The sequence below is a fragment of the Siphateles boraxobius genome, unplaced genomic scaffold (genome assembly GCF_051911475.1).
Source record: "Siphateles boraxobius isolate OS27281-9 unplaced genomic scaffold, OSU_SipBor_1 32, whole genome shotgun sequence".
Taxonomy (NCBI): Eukaryota; Metazoa; Chordata; class Actinopteri; order Cypriniformes; family Leuciscidae; genus Siphateles; species Siphateles boraxobius.
In genome coordinates this window covers 5,099,809-5,115,000 of record NW_027508942.1, presented here as the reverse complement: position 1 = coordinate 5,115,000, position 15,192 = coordinate 5,099,809, and the positions used below count along the sequence as shown (strand labels likewise).

Below are 15,192 nucleotides of genomic sequence, written 5' to 3'. Positions count from 1 at the left end.
TTACTGTAGGTCATTCACAATGATTAATCGGATGAGTAGTTCATTAATTCCCTCATTATGCAACAATGTGTATTAACGTATAACGCTGTGGTTCATCTGAGAGCCGGCTTGTTTGGTTCAAGGCTTAAAACGCTTTACTAATGAATTTTTAAAATCCCTATGGAGAAAAACAATGAGAAATATTTCAGCAGAATTAAGCAATCATTCCCGTCTGTAGCACAAACAGTGAAGGACGAGTGTCATGCTGAAGTGTAATATTAAAGGTCAGGGGTTTGAGCACTAGTGATAGCAATGCTTATCTTAACACCAACTATGTCATTAATTATGCATTAAGCGGTTAAATAAACGTAATTGCATTAACCTGATGTAATTGATCTCATTTGTAGGTTTACGTAAACATCGGCAGCCGCGGGAATAATGCACATAATGACATTCAGAAACACTGTAATACCAAGAAAAACAGCAGGAATTGAATGTCGGGTCACTGATCAAAGCAGCCGCAGAAACAAGCCCATCAGAAGCTGACCCGAACCCGCAGCACTCATCAGATGAACCGTACCCTTTTCCATTAGGACGGCTTATCCAGCATGAAAAGCAAGAGAATTTAACGCAGCACGTTTGAAAGAAAGATTTAAAAAGCTCGACAGCAAACTCTGACTGTCCGTCTTAAAGCGGATCTCATAACCGCCAGGCTTTACGGGTCCGACAACCTTTCTGAGCTCCATTTCATGCCCGTCTGTTTCCACATTATGAGGAGGACTGAGACCAAGTTTCTGTTCATATTACAACGCAATGTGGACAGGTTATTTATATATCAAACGTTTGTATATAGAAAAATCTTCTGCTCACCAAGGCTGCATTTATTTGATCAAAAATATAGTAAAAACACTAAAAAAAATGTAAATATTATTTACATTTAAAATAACTGTTGTCTATTGTCTAATAGCTGTGCATTTACTGAATGAGCACTGTGCCACTGTTCGTCCGACTGTTTGTACTGTATTTTATTTTTTTTATTCAAAACTGTTTTAATTACTCTGATTTCTTTTGACTATTTTAATTTCTTCTATGTAAAGCACTTTGAATTGCCACCGTGTACGAAATGCGCTATATAAATAAACTTGCCTTGCCTATTGTTATATATTGTAAAATGTAATTTATTCCTGTGATCAAAGCTGAATTTTCAGCATCATTACTCCAGTCTTCAGTGTCACATGATCCTTCAGAAATCACTATAATATGATGATTTGATGCTCAAGAAACATTTATGATTATTATCAGTGTTGAAAACAGTTGTGCTGCTTAAAATTTTTATGGACATATATATATATACTACCGTTCAAAAGTTTGGGGTCAATACGATTTTTTTTTTAAATAAATTTATACTTTTCTTCAGAAAAGATGCATTAAATTGATCAAAAGTAACATTAAAGACATTTATAATAATGCAAAATATTTATTTTTTAATTAAATGCTTTTCTCTTGAACTTTCAAAGAATCCTGAAAAAAATGAATCACGGTTTGCACAAAAATATGAAGCAGCAGAACTGTTTTCAACATTGGCAATAATCATAAATGTTTCTTGAGCATCAAATCATATTATAGTGATTTCTGAAGGATCATGTGACACTGAAGACTGGAGTAATGATGCTGAAAATTAACAGGAATAAATTACACTTTACTATATATTCACATAGAAAACAGCTGATTTACATTGGAATAATATTTCACAATATTACTGGGTTTGTTTTGTATTTTTAATCAAATAAATGCAGCTTTGGTGAGCAGAAGACACAACTTTTAAAAACATAAAAAATCTTACCGGGCCCAAACTTTTGAACGGTAGTAAATAAATATATACACACATATATATATATATATATATATATATATATATATATATATATATATATATATATATATATATATGTGTGTGTGTGTGTGTGTGAGTGTATTCAACAGCATGTCACCTATGTATTAAACTTTCACTGACTCCAGAGAATTTCAAAGCAATCATATCTGCAGACTTCATTGTGCATGAAAATAATACATGCACATCAGAATTCACTCTGAGAGAGTCACTCACTCGCCCATCCACGTGGCGTAGCTCTCGGGCAGCTTGGGAACAAACAGGAGGGATTTCTTGGAGTCCACGTCGACGGCGCCGTAGCAATCGGCCTCGGTCACACCGAAGCTCCAGTGGAAGAAAGACTCCTGCGAGAACAACACGTGTGACAGGTTTAAGAGCCTCTCATGAACTCACACACAACTATACAGCATCACGTGCTTCATTTCCAGACATACACATGTGCAACTGAGTTTCTATGGACTGGATTTCTGAAATGGGTATTCAGTGTTATTAATAGCAATGGGTAATAGTACCACGGCTGACTCAAACTGGAGATATTGTTTGTGCATTTAGCCCTGAAACATATGCACTTAACTGTGCAAGCTTGATTCCATGCATCGCTGTGCTAAGACATTTGCAATTCATAATGCAACATATTGCACACAATGCATTTTTATCATTGTAGCAAGAGGAGCTATAGTGGACATTGACATTAACTACAGTTTTGATATTAAGTGTGAGCGATAGTTTGAAGAGAATCTCGCTGAGCTAACTAACACGTTCAATAAAAGTTGAGTAGAACTAAATTAATTTCAGAGAAAGCCCTATAAGTGTAGATTATGAGCATTTTTATACTCATCACATATCCAGAAATTAATAACATTTTCCAGATATTAATAAATAAAACACTAAACATTAGTGTTGTTAAATCGGTTAATTGCATCTAAAATAAAATGTTGTGTTTTTATGCACACATATACACTCACACACACACGTATGCATATATAAATAAAATGTATATATACACTCAAACAGACACACACACATATTATATAAATACAAACTTTTATGCTAGATACGATTTATCTTGATTAATCGATTTGACAGCACTACTAAATACATAATAAATCATAAATAAACAGTAGCAGATGCTTCTATCCAGAGCAACTTACAAAAGAGGAACAAAGGCAATTTTTCACAGAGCTAATAATATTTAGAATATACAGTAAAATGCCAGGTTTATAAGACAACTAGTTTAGGAGGCAAGAAAATAAATTCAATAGAAGGAATTATATTTATTTTGGGCTTTTTTTGTGAGTGTGCAAGTGCATTGGTTTATAAATAATTAAACTTTTGATTTTTAATATGCATTTGTTTTTTTTAAATTGTTGCAAAGCTTGTGTTTGTCTAATGAATTTCTTCTGTTGTGTGACCGTGTTGCATTTCTTTGAATTGCATTTCAGTAAATGTGTCTTGTATCACTGAGATTCGGCATCCTGTTGGTTGTGGCCAATTTAATACAGATTCACACTCATGAATAAAAAGCAGCCCATTCTTCCTCAATCTTCTGTTGGGCGAGATGTCCAGCAGAGGCCGAGCGATCAGATAACCGCAGTATCTCTCCACAGACCATGATTCATTTGTGATTTTATTGTCTTGAGTGCATTACAGAGTTCACGTTCTCTCTGTGCATGAGTTCTGTAGAGATTGTGTAATGGAGCGGTAAATATAAAACCGCCGCAGGATAGGTGCAACTTCACACGCACTTATTAACGAGCAGGAACCATGCGCAATCAGAAATGTGCCATGAATGTGATTCAAATTAGAAACGTGCACGTTAACACTTCAAAAAGAAGAAGAAAACTACAACACAAGACGAGTAAATTAATGGCTATGAATTATTCACAGTTAAAATATACGATGAAAGCAGGAAGCCCTCAAGTAATAAACATCACAACAAAATCGCATAGTCTCGTTCCAGTAGATACGGCACGCAAACAACACTGGATGTGGAGGTTTTTGTAGCTAATGAATGAGAAACACGCTCCTCATTATGTTCAATCAACTTATGTAAATGCAGTAAATTACGAGGCTCAGAAATAAAAGGTCTGAACTCACACGCCTCCTGCCAACACAAATTATCATTTAGCATAACATAAACAACAGCAACACTTATGAACAATTATAATGGGGAGACGAACACTCAATAATCATTTAGAAACAAAACTGTCGAGTCATCGAGATGTTTCTCCTTAATGCACGCAGTGCAAAAAAAAATTCTTACTCAACATTTTTGTCTTGTTTCCAGTCCAAGCATCAAAAAAAACTTAAATCAAGATGGATTTAATAAAGTAGTAAAATGCCATTAGATATTATGTCTGGTTTTCTGGGGAAATAAATCAGAATTAAGTGAGTTTTTGCTTAAAACAAGCAAAATGATCTGAAAAATAACGTTAATTCAAACGGAAACAAGATTATTTTGTTACCCCATTGGCAGATGAATTAGCTTGTTTTAAGCAAAAACTCACTTCATTTAGATTTTTTTTTCCCAGAAAACAAGACATAATACCTAATGGCATTTTACTCATCTAGTAAATGCTTCTTGATTTAAGAGTTTTTAGATATTTGGACTGGAAACAAGACAAAAATACAGAGTAAGAAAATCTTTTTTTGCAGTGGTGTTTTGTGGTAGCTGTAGTGATGGATGAACTGTCTGTGCTTGCTTTCAGACGTCCCCTGGCATGACCAGGACTGGGTTTGGCTGGTAAATGCTTTATTCTCCATTAGCGGACATTCAAAAGTCACATAAATCAGGTATCATTCAATTATTTGATGGTAAGCATTATTAGGGCTCTTAAAACGGCATCTGATGCAAGTCTCCAGTCTGAAGTGGAAACACTTTACAATAAGGTCTAATTTGTTAACATGCATTAACTAACAATGAGCAAAACATTTCTTACAGTATTTATTCATGTATGTGTTAACATTGGTTAAAAAAAATACAACTGTTTATTTTTTATGTTAGATAAGGTCCATTAAATAATATTAAATACCAGATAGAACATTTTACTTTTATAATCTTTTAGTTAGCTAGATCATGAATTTTGTGCAGATGATTGTCACAAATAATTGCAATAAAAGATTTGATTTTTTTATTTTTTGATTTATAAGTTTATTTGTATAGGGACAGTACAAAAAAACATGATCCCTGTGAAAACTGGAAATTATGTATTGAACATAGAGAGTATAGCAGAAGCTAATTTGCATCTCAGGTCCCTAGAAAGGCTTTCCTAAACAAATAAAAAAAAAATGTAAAAAAATGTACGTTACATTACACTCTTACATTACACTTTAAAAAAAAACTTTTACTTTTACATTATGTTTTGTTTTCGTCACATACATTTTTTTTTTTTACTTGGAATTGTATATAATAATAGAAAATTATAATAAAATAGGCCCATTTGATTTACTTTAATGCTGTGAAAATTAATGTTTGTTAAATTAATATAACATAGCATAATAAATTATAATATAATAATATAATATAACCCGCTTAAACCCACAAGCCTGCATTTCATATGAAGGAAGAGCTTTGACTATCTTTGTACTTTATAACAATGTGTTTTTCTTATTTTATATTCTTTATTCTTTACTCTCTGCCATATTATGATTCTCCGCTCTTATAGATATCTTATAGAGACACGATATTGTGCATTTCTTTAAGATGGCATTATTTGGATGGCAAAATGTAAAATTTAAACTGCACAATTATTGCAGTTATCTCGAATAATTGCAATTAGATTGAATAACCACGAGCAGAATCACAGAATCAACAACAACTAGATTAATAAATGTTTTAGAAGAATTTTTCATTGTTAGTTCAAATTAACTAATAACAAAAAATAACAAACTTATTGTAAAGCTCTTTAAAGTTCCAGTTATTCTCTATATCAGTGTTTCTGAACTTGAGTTTCTTCCGGGAACGTCACAATATTCCTCATTTTAATAATTCATACGCAGAATAAAGCGGCGTGGCCTGGTGGAGTTAGTTAGTGGTGTGTTAAACTGGCGGTTATGGTAAGGGGCGGGACATTTCCCAAACACACTCGAAGCGCTCGACCAATCACAACACACTGATCCAGCCGACCAATCAGAGCACAGTGTGCTTTTCAGAAGGAGGGGCTTCATAGAGACAGGAAGTAAACAGAGCGTTACTGACAGACTGGGAAGAGAGGAGCCGCAACAATGGAGAATATGAGGAAAATAATCAACATTCAAGCAGGAAAACCTGTTCTAGTAGAGTTCAAATACGACATCAAGATTAATGTGTGTGTGCAGCACCTGTCTGAAGATCATGTCGGTGTCAGTACAGTATCTCTGCTTCTGTTCTCCGCCTTGAAGAACTATAACAGATCCAGCCTGTAGATCCTTCTCAGATTTCAGGCCTTGACACAAACGCTCTCGGTTTTCTGCAAACAGGGCGGCCGATACCCTCAACGTATCCTTTCCCAGCCAATACACTGCCTTCCTGTTATAGACAACACAGAAACATTCATGTTATTCACACTGTAAATCACACTGTGACAGGAGTCTTTTCATTCTGCTTATTCAGTTTACACACAGATGGTATAAACTGTTGATTATATCTTGATCAAAAAACCTGCTGTGATGAAATTAATAGTTTTGTGACTGTAACAGCTGTTACGCAAGAGCTGGATTTGATCCCATGCTAACAGGGAACAATGTTCTTTTGCTGATCTCTGCCAGAATAACTGAAAAACACTGAACGCAGGGGAAACTTAAAGGGATATTCACATCTGGTCTACAATTATTTTTCATGAAATATATGCCTAAAATAAGTTGTGAACACCATAATGCTGCTTTTCTCCTAGTTTATAGTAAATACATCTGTGAAGATACAAAAAAGCTACAAAGTTTCATAACAGAAGTGCTGTATTCTGATTATAAGTCTGTTCCTCAATCAAAACCAAGTCCGTATTCTCTGACGATACTTTTACCTCCGTCATTCTTGATGTTCAAATTAAAAAATTATGCGTTGACATCTCACAGCAGGTTTGATATTGATTTTACTCAAATATGCAGTATGGAGAATTGATATTTGAGAGCTGCATGATTTTCAATATAAAAAAAGACCTATACTTTAGTATGTTTCTCACAATAGAAATCATAGAAAACAATCAGAAAACTTCACTAGGTCACTATGAAGAGCTGCATTGGGCCCTTCGGAAATTATTTAGCATTAAACAGAAAAAAATACATATCTGGTAAACAAATAATGAATTCTTCTTTCAGCCGAACACAATCAGAGTTATATTAAAAAATATCCTGGCTCTTCCAAGCTTTATAATGGGAGTGAATGGTTCCTCAGATTTTGAAGCCCGCAAAAAATGCATCAATCCATCATAAAAGTAATCCATACGACTCCAGGGGTTCATAAAGGCCTTCTGAATGCATTTGTGTAAGAAAAATATCCATATGAATAACTTTATAAAGTATAATCACTGGCTTCCGGTAATGTATAGATGTGCTTTTTTGGGCTTCAAAATCTCAGGTACCATTCACTCCATTATAAAGCTTGGTAGAGCCAGGATATTTTTTAATATAACTCTGATTGTGTTTGGCTGAAAGAAAGTCTTATACACATAGGATGGCTGAAGAGTGAGTGATTTTTGGACGAACTAACTCTTTAACATCCATTCAACCATCCATATCAGAAACAGATTATGCTTTTGATTAGACCTTGAGATGTAACTTTCTCATATCTCACATTACAATAACACTGACTGGACTAAAAGGAAGACAAAGTGCTTTATCACTGATCGAGTGTGTAAAGATTAACAGTGATCAGGGGTGTCTGTACAGTATGTGGTCAAAGGTCACAGCTCACATTCATATCACTGTGCATTAAATGCTCACTCCTCTTAAATCATCCTGATAAAAAGAGTCATATGTCAGGGATAATGTACAGTCAGCGGGTCATTATCGCAAAATAAACCCCAGCAGGAGAAGCGGAGAGGCCTGCTATCAGCCAGAGGACTTTATTTTATGATAATGACAGGCACAATTAAAAGAAAAAAAATTTTGGTTGAATATCAACTATAATATTTGAGTTGAAAGTAAGATTTCAGATTTGCTTCTTATAAGGAAAAAAATACATCTATTAAACATAGAAAGTGGTCTAAAAACCAGATTAAAACTGCAACAACATACAACATGTACATAATAATAATACTAATGCAAATTTGATCTCTGAATGCCACAAATGCCGTGCACTAAAATCACAATCAGTTACTTTTGCATTTTGCATATTTGTGTCAAAAGCAGTCCATTATAAAAATGTAAATATATAAAAACCAATATAAAACGTCGTTTTATTGACTTGTTGACAGACTAACGTTACTGATTTATGTGTAACTTAACTTACCGTTACTTGAGTATGTTACAAATATACAAACAGCACAGGATAATTTAAATGAACTGCAAAAGCGATTAAAAGTGCTAAACTTATGAGGAAACGATGGCCAGTCATAGCACCTCCTAAAATATACATTTGGATATATTTAATCTAATAACCTAAAAACAAAGTTTAGGCATAACTGGTCAACATTCACCTAAGTTAGCTAACTAACATCGCCGATGTACCATGGTATTACTACAGTACATTTTTGTAAGGGAACGTACACCACATAAAATAAAGTAATACCAGAGTTTATTCGCAAACATAGAAACAAAAACTGTAACGCCAATTAAATAAGACACACATCTGCAAAACATCTGACAGAAAACTTAAATACAACGCTTTTACATGTAAACACCGAGCTCAGCGCATGCGCAGGAGTAAACACCAATGCATGCGTATAATGTTGTGTGATTATGAATAAAACAAATAACCCAGAGTAAAATAAAACACAAGAAACTCACTGCTGTGATGATGCCATGCTTCTGTTGCTCAGCTGAGAGATTCAGTCATGTGATCAAGAGCAGCTGATCACTGCGTGCGCGTGCACACCGCGCGTTCACTCGATCACGTGACGCCTTTTCCACGTGTATGTGAGTGAGACCAAACCCACTGATGGCAAGAGAAGTTACCGCAGAGATTTATCCTGCAAACACATTGAACCTTGAAAATAGAGATATAGTGCAATGTAATTTAGCATATTTGAAAAAAACGGAGAATAACTGTGAGACATATGACTCTTTTCAAGTGTAAGTAGGCTACCAAACAAACACCTGTACTTAACTCAAGATGTTGAATTGGGATATGAATTAGACTGACAGAAAGAAGAATTAGATACATTCAAAGAAACTGATTTGTGCTAATCTAACTTGTTTATTTATTCCCCTAATATGAAAAACGCATCTTTTAGTCATCTGATTAGACATTTCTTTACGGTTCAGTACAGTCAAACTCTTTTTAATTTTGTGATATAGCACCGCAAAATGTCAGTTACATTGTTTTTAGATTATATAGTCAATACATTAATTTTTTTTTTTTTATAGTAGATTAGATTCTGAGAGGTTAAGTTTTATTCCAATGTAATGTTTGAAGTTAATTTAATAACTATAACAGGAATTGATTTAATATAAACTTTAATACGTGTGATTTAAGTGCTGATGTGTTAATATCATGTTGTGTGTGTGATGACATATTTATGAGTTGTATTGAAAAATGAAAATGTACAATTAATCAGTCAACTCTATTCTACAAAAATAATGCTGGTTAATAAAGGATACAGCAACAACAATATAGCAGATAATGATAAAAAGACCCTGAACGGAAAACTTTTACCTACAAAACCTTCACATCCCATTCAAAAATATATATTTCTATACTATATAGAACAGAAAGTAAGTTCAAATTCAAATGCACTTATACAGCATCAGATGACCTTTGACCTTTTGCATCATCTTCTCTCTGTTGATGTGATATTTAAAATGAACGCTCTCAGTTTTCTTTTGCTGGGAGTAAAACATTCAATAAACCATAACACAAAGAAATGAGCAGAGCAAACCCATCTGTTAAAATGAGTTTTTCATCTTTCATCGGTTCATAATTCCTCCGAATTCCTTCAAACCCGAGAGAGGTATTTCCTGCAACGCCATTACAAGTTTCTCTCCTCAAGGAAATTAAAAGACAATTTGAAGATGCCACAGTGCAATCTATTGCTGTATTATCCCTCTTTTTATCATCTAATCCTTTCAGGATGTGTCCCTTTCCGTCAGGGTTAGATTTGTGGATCTTATCATCAGGTTTCTCAGCCACAAACTCTAAAATAATAATATAAGAACAGCAGAAAAAAACACATGATTGTGTTTGTCTCACATTCCCCACGGATGCTGCATTACCGGTCTAATAAAGGTCTGTGAGAAACGGATAGATGCATTTAAGCAAAAATCTCATCCTGCTGTCCTGTGTCTAATGTTTCTCATGACAGAAAACCGACCGCATGAGGCCATCAGGGATGAGTTTGCATTCAGTTTCCTCGATATGCTGGTCAGGACTTTTTCCTGTGGTTTTTAAGGAGTCCTGTGGCTTTGATGTTGTAATTGCATCCATATAATCTGGCTGATTAGCTTTTTTCTTTCTCTCCATCAAATCATGTCTTTCTCAAGGTCTGTCTGTAAATAATGAAGTCACCGTCCTTCACTGCCCTATTTTACATTCAGATACACATGCATGTTGTTTTATGCTGTAATTTTTCTCTGCTTTTAGTCAACGTGAAATCAGTATGAATCCAGTTTACTCTCTAAATATATACTCAAAGTAAAGGCCAATCCTTTTTTGTTTGTTTGTTTTGCTCTTATTTTTCAGAATTCGGACGGACCGTTTTGATTTTGTGTTTTATATAATTGCTTTATCTAATAGGGCTCTATTTCAGTCAGTCAATATCAGTGTTATTTAAGTATCAATGAGATACTATAATAGTTTTTAATATTTTTAAATCAGTTTTTATATTTATATTTTCTGTTTTCATTTTAAGTTTTGTTAAAGTTTGAGTAATTTATTGTGATTTTAGTCATATGTTATGTGTTGTTTTTATTCATTTTTATTTCAATTTCCACCAAATTAAACAAAGTTTAAATGAGAAAGGTTGCCTATCTTCTAAAATAAGTTTAAGGTTTTTATTTTTTATCAGGTAATATCTGATATTATAAATAAAATATTATTTGATATTGATATATAATGATATATAGTATTATATACAGATGATATATAATATTATCTGATATATTTTTTATCAGGTGATTTTTTATCAGTTTTTTATCAGGTTTTATAGTATTCAGGTATAGTATTTTAAAAAACATTTTCAAGTAACAAAAATGTTTTTAGTAACAGTTTTAGTTAACTATAATAACCCTAGTATGTGTGTGCGTGTGTGTGTGTGTGTGTGTGTATGTGTGTGTGTGTGTGTATTAGTATGTATGTTTTTCCTTAAATAGACCCTTTATAAGATTTTCATCCACATTCTAAAAAATAAGAATTGAAGGGGAAAAAACAAAGATTTGCCTTTTTTAAGGACAGTAAAATTACAATCTGTATGAGTATGCGGCATTACTATAGAATTTATACTGTATAGTATAATATGTATAAAACTATATGTAAATATACATATGAACTGTACAGATCTGTAATCATATGAACCCTTGAAAAGCACAGATCGGCTAACCACTCGTATGCGTTCTGACTGGGATTATGTACAAGCCCAAACCAGGTTCCACCTTAAACCCGGCAGTGCATTAGGAATCGTCCAGCGTCTGAACTGAGTCTGAGTGCATGAGTTCACAACAGAATGCTTTTATCATCTCTCCACATGGGTCTGTTCTGGATGCCAGCTGTACTTTTATCATCATAAAGCTCCTCCTCTGCATCACTTAAGGTCATCGGCACCTACAGAGCTCTACTGCAACACAGAGATTCATGACACATTCGAGTATAGCACCATCACTGTTTTTGAAATATGCTAAATGTTTTTCTGTACAGTGCTTTCCCTGGTTTTACAGACAAGGCTTGAGTCTAGTCTCAGACTAAAATGAATGTTTGAGCTGTTTTACTTGCACTGACTTATCTTAAAGTCCCTGTGGTGAAAATCCAGCTTTTTAAATGTTGTTTATATGTGTATGTGGTGTTTTTAATGTGCTTTAAGACAAACCATGTGTAAATTCATAAGTCGACAGCATTGCTGAGTATTTTCTCCTTAAAACTGCAGTGAACCAAAGACAGTCTCAAAAACACGCTTTGAAATCGCTGGTGTTTCTGACGTCACAAACTACCTTGTAACCAATCAGATCAACGTGTGATCGCCAACGAGTGGATCTCTGAGTGAGTGAGACAGTGAGTGAGTGAGTGAGTGGAGGCGGGGCTAATTTGCATATTCATAGAACCGCGCATACTAAATGAGGCAAGAGTGTCGAGTTACATTCAAGCTATTTTAAGGTATGAAGAATTTTTTAAAGGAAAAAACATTTGAATATATAATTTTGGAGTTTTTAGGGATAAAATTATTGACTACAGGGGGACTTTAAAACTGTTTTGTCTGAAGATGCCCACCAGTAATGTTTTCTTTCTAAGGCACATTTATAAAAGCTACTTAATTGAACTAAGCCCTAATCCTGATGTCCTAATTAATTTTTCATGTTATTATTATTTTTTCTAATGATAAAGTATGTTTATGAGATGTTTATTCTTACAATTCAATTAAAATTAAAAGAACCCCTCAAAGGTTCAAAGCACCTGACGGAATCCTTGAAGGTTCTATTTAGAATCTTTTCTTCTAAAAGTGATGCAACCACATAGCAACACCCTGGCAACCAACAACAACAAAATGTAAACATGTCATCTGCACTGTTTGACGGATGTCTTCACGCTGGAAACTGCTGGAGAAAACTATCCAACCTTCAGTGTGTTTCTTCTCTCGACACACACACACTCGTGCGGGAGAGAAGACTGTCTGCTTCAGTGTTGCTCACGAGGGCTTGCTGGCTTTGATATAGAGTCTCAAGGACTCCTTTGATATTAAAGCATCTCCAACAGCATAAGAGTCCCCGTCTCCTCTGGACACGTGCAGCATGTCGAAGCTTCTGATTCTGCGCTGTGAAAAGCGTGAGTCTGGTGTTTGAGAACATGTGGATCACAGCTGCGTTTCTGTCGCGATCAGGAGAAACAGCTGAAGCTTGGTCTCAGCCATCGGTGTGAGATACATAAACCCTCTAAACTGGCATGAAGCTGCTTTCCAGTGTCTCAAAGGTCACGAAAATGCATTTACCTACTACACATCTGTAATAAAAAAAAAAGTGGCAAAAAAAGGACATTCAACGAGAAGAAAAAGTTCATGATTTTATTCACAAAGAATTGATTTGATGGTGTAAAGTGTTTCTTTTATTCACAAGAACACCAGGAAGAAGTCTATTGTGAATTTAATTCATGTTGACTTTCACATCTTAAAAGCAGAAAGAGATTGAATAAAAGAGGGTCTCGGTCATTAACTTCAAAAAGCTGTGTAACAGTCATGGTGTCACATTATTAACGGTGCCTCTTTCAATAAACCGTTGGACAAATGAACAGTTTCATTTAATTTTAAAGCTGAAAGGTATTTTATGTTTCAGGACACACTCATCTAATTCCTCCGAGAAGTTTTTTTCCCATCGCACTGGATGTAAAATCCTGCATCTCAGGCTGTAAACGCAGGTAAGAACCAAGTAATGGATGAATGCAAGCCATGCATTATATTCTGTAGTCTTGTTTTTTAAAGGCAGCTTATTTTTATGAAAACAAAACAAAACATGGGAATATTGAATGAGATCAATGCTTTTCTCTAAAGCTGTGACATTATTGTGCTTTGGGCCTTGTTCAAATAGGCTCTAAATTATTTATTTAATAATTTATTTTTGCCAATCTGTTTATTTTTTTCGTAAATCAGATTTTAAATCCCCTTTAAAAGTGATTTGAAATCCGATTAAAATCTGATATCTGTTGGTGCGTCTGATTTCACGTGTTTTTTCCACATAATTTGTTGTCTTTTGATAAACAACAAACCCACAGAAAGACATATTTCACATTGTTTTTAAAGCTGTTGTCACAAATGTGGATTTGGAAACTCAACTACCATCTTGAAAAGAATCAGTGGCAGAATCCATTGCTAATTTTTCATCAACTTTCAATTCTTTTGTTTCGAATCAGTGCAGATCTTATATATCAAACTTGCCAAGTCACGTGATTTCATTGAATGAGGCTTCATTGCGTCAGACTGTTTCGAACAATGGTTTTGAAGGTTTGTCTAATGGTTTTCCCTGATCTTGGTCTTTGTTAAAGGCCTAATGTCGGTTATTTTTTTATAATTTAATGAATTTTAATACTTAAGCATGTATACTGAAATAAAGGAGGATGATACTGGCCTGGATATGGGATGAAATGTTTTATTTATTTGTAGAGTACTTTTAATACAATACACTTTCATGCATACACTTGCAGTTGATTTTTAAAAGGTGTTTGGGCTGAGTTTTTGTGTGTGTGTGTGTGTGTGTGTGTGTGTGTGTGTGTGTGTGTGTGTGTGTGTGTGTGTGTGTGTGTGTGTGTGTGTGTGTGTGTGTGTGTGTGTGTGTGTGTGTGTGTGGCATTTAAAGCGTTTTTACCAGCAGGTCCCATCAGCCTGTAATGTTTTAAGTGCTTCAAATAGTGAATAATTTTGCAAAGCAATTGTATTAATTGATTCGGAGTTTCTAGAAGCTTTGTTTCTTCCATCACTGATTATAACCACGCAGACATTTTAGCAAACGCAACTGCAGTTTAAACAGCCAGTCTAAAAAACACCATAGCAAAGTATTAAAATCTGGAACTAGCTTTTGCAGCACCTAAAATTTAGGGATAGGGTGATATCAGCTAAATTGGGCCACTTTTTGGTAAATCGTTTGGGACAATAATACAATACCATAGCCTTTTCCATGTGTTTTTATGATTAATAATGACTGTTTTTGATAATTTTGTGTTGAAATTATGTAATAAAATATAATTATTTAGGCCCTACAGTTCTTGAAACATCAGCTGTGCCAACTTTTTTTGCATGAGCAGTTTCAGGTAAAATGGGCCAGTCAAACTGCAAAGGGAAAGTAATTTATCATTCATTTTAATTTTAAAACACAATTGCTTATTCAGCCACATAATATGTGTGTGTGTGTGTGTGTGTGTGTGTGTGTGTGTGTGTGTGTGTGTGTGTGTGTGTGTGTGTGTGTGTGTGTGTGTGTGTGTGTGTGTATGAACAACACATTTAGAACAAAATGTGCAAATTATAAAAATTCACATTTATAACTGATATCATATGTGTGTG

General features: G+C 34.3%; 1 protein-coding gene across 1 annotated transcript in view; it reads right to left on the bottom strand.

The window, feature by feature from the left end:
* Window positions 1-8,914, bottom strand: part of pepd (peptidase D) — an 84,956-nt gene extending 76,042 nt beyond the window's left edge. The window contains exons 1-3 of the mRNA XM_077194679.1: window positions 8,792-8,914; window positions 6,191-6,377; window positions 2,087-2,214 (exon numbers count right to left, since the gene is read on the bottom strand). Coding sequence (XP_077050794.1) covers window positions 2,087-2,214; window positions 6,191-6,377; window positions 8,792-8,808 — 332 coding nt within the window. The 5' untranslated portion in view covers window positions 8,809-8,914. The remainder of the gene's footprint in view (window positions 1-2,086; window positions 2,215-6,190; window positions 6,378-8,791) is intronic.
* Window positions 8,915-15,192: the final 6,278 nt, after the last annotated feature.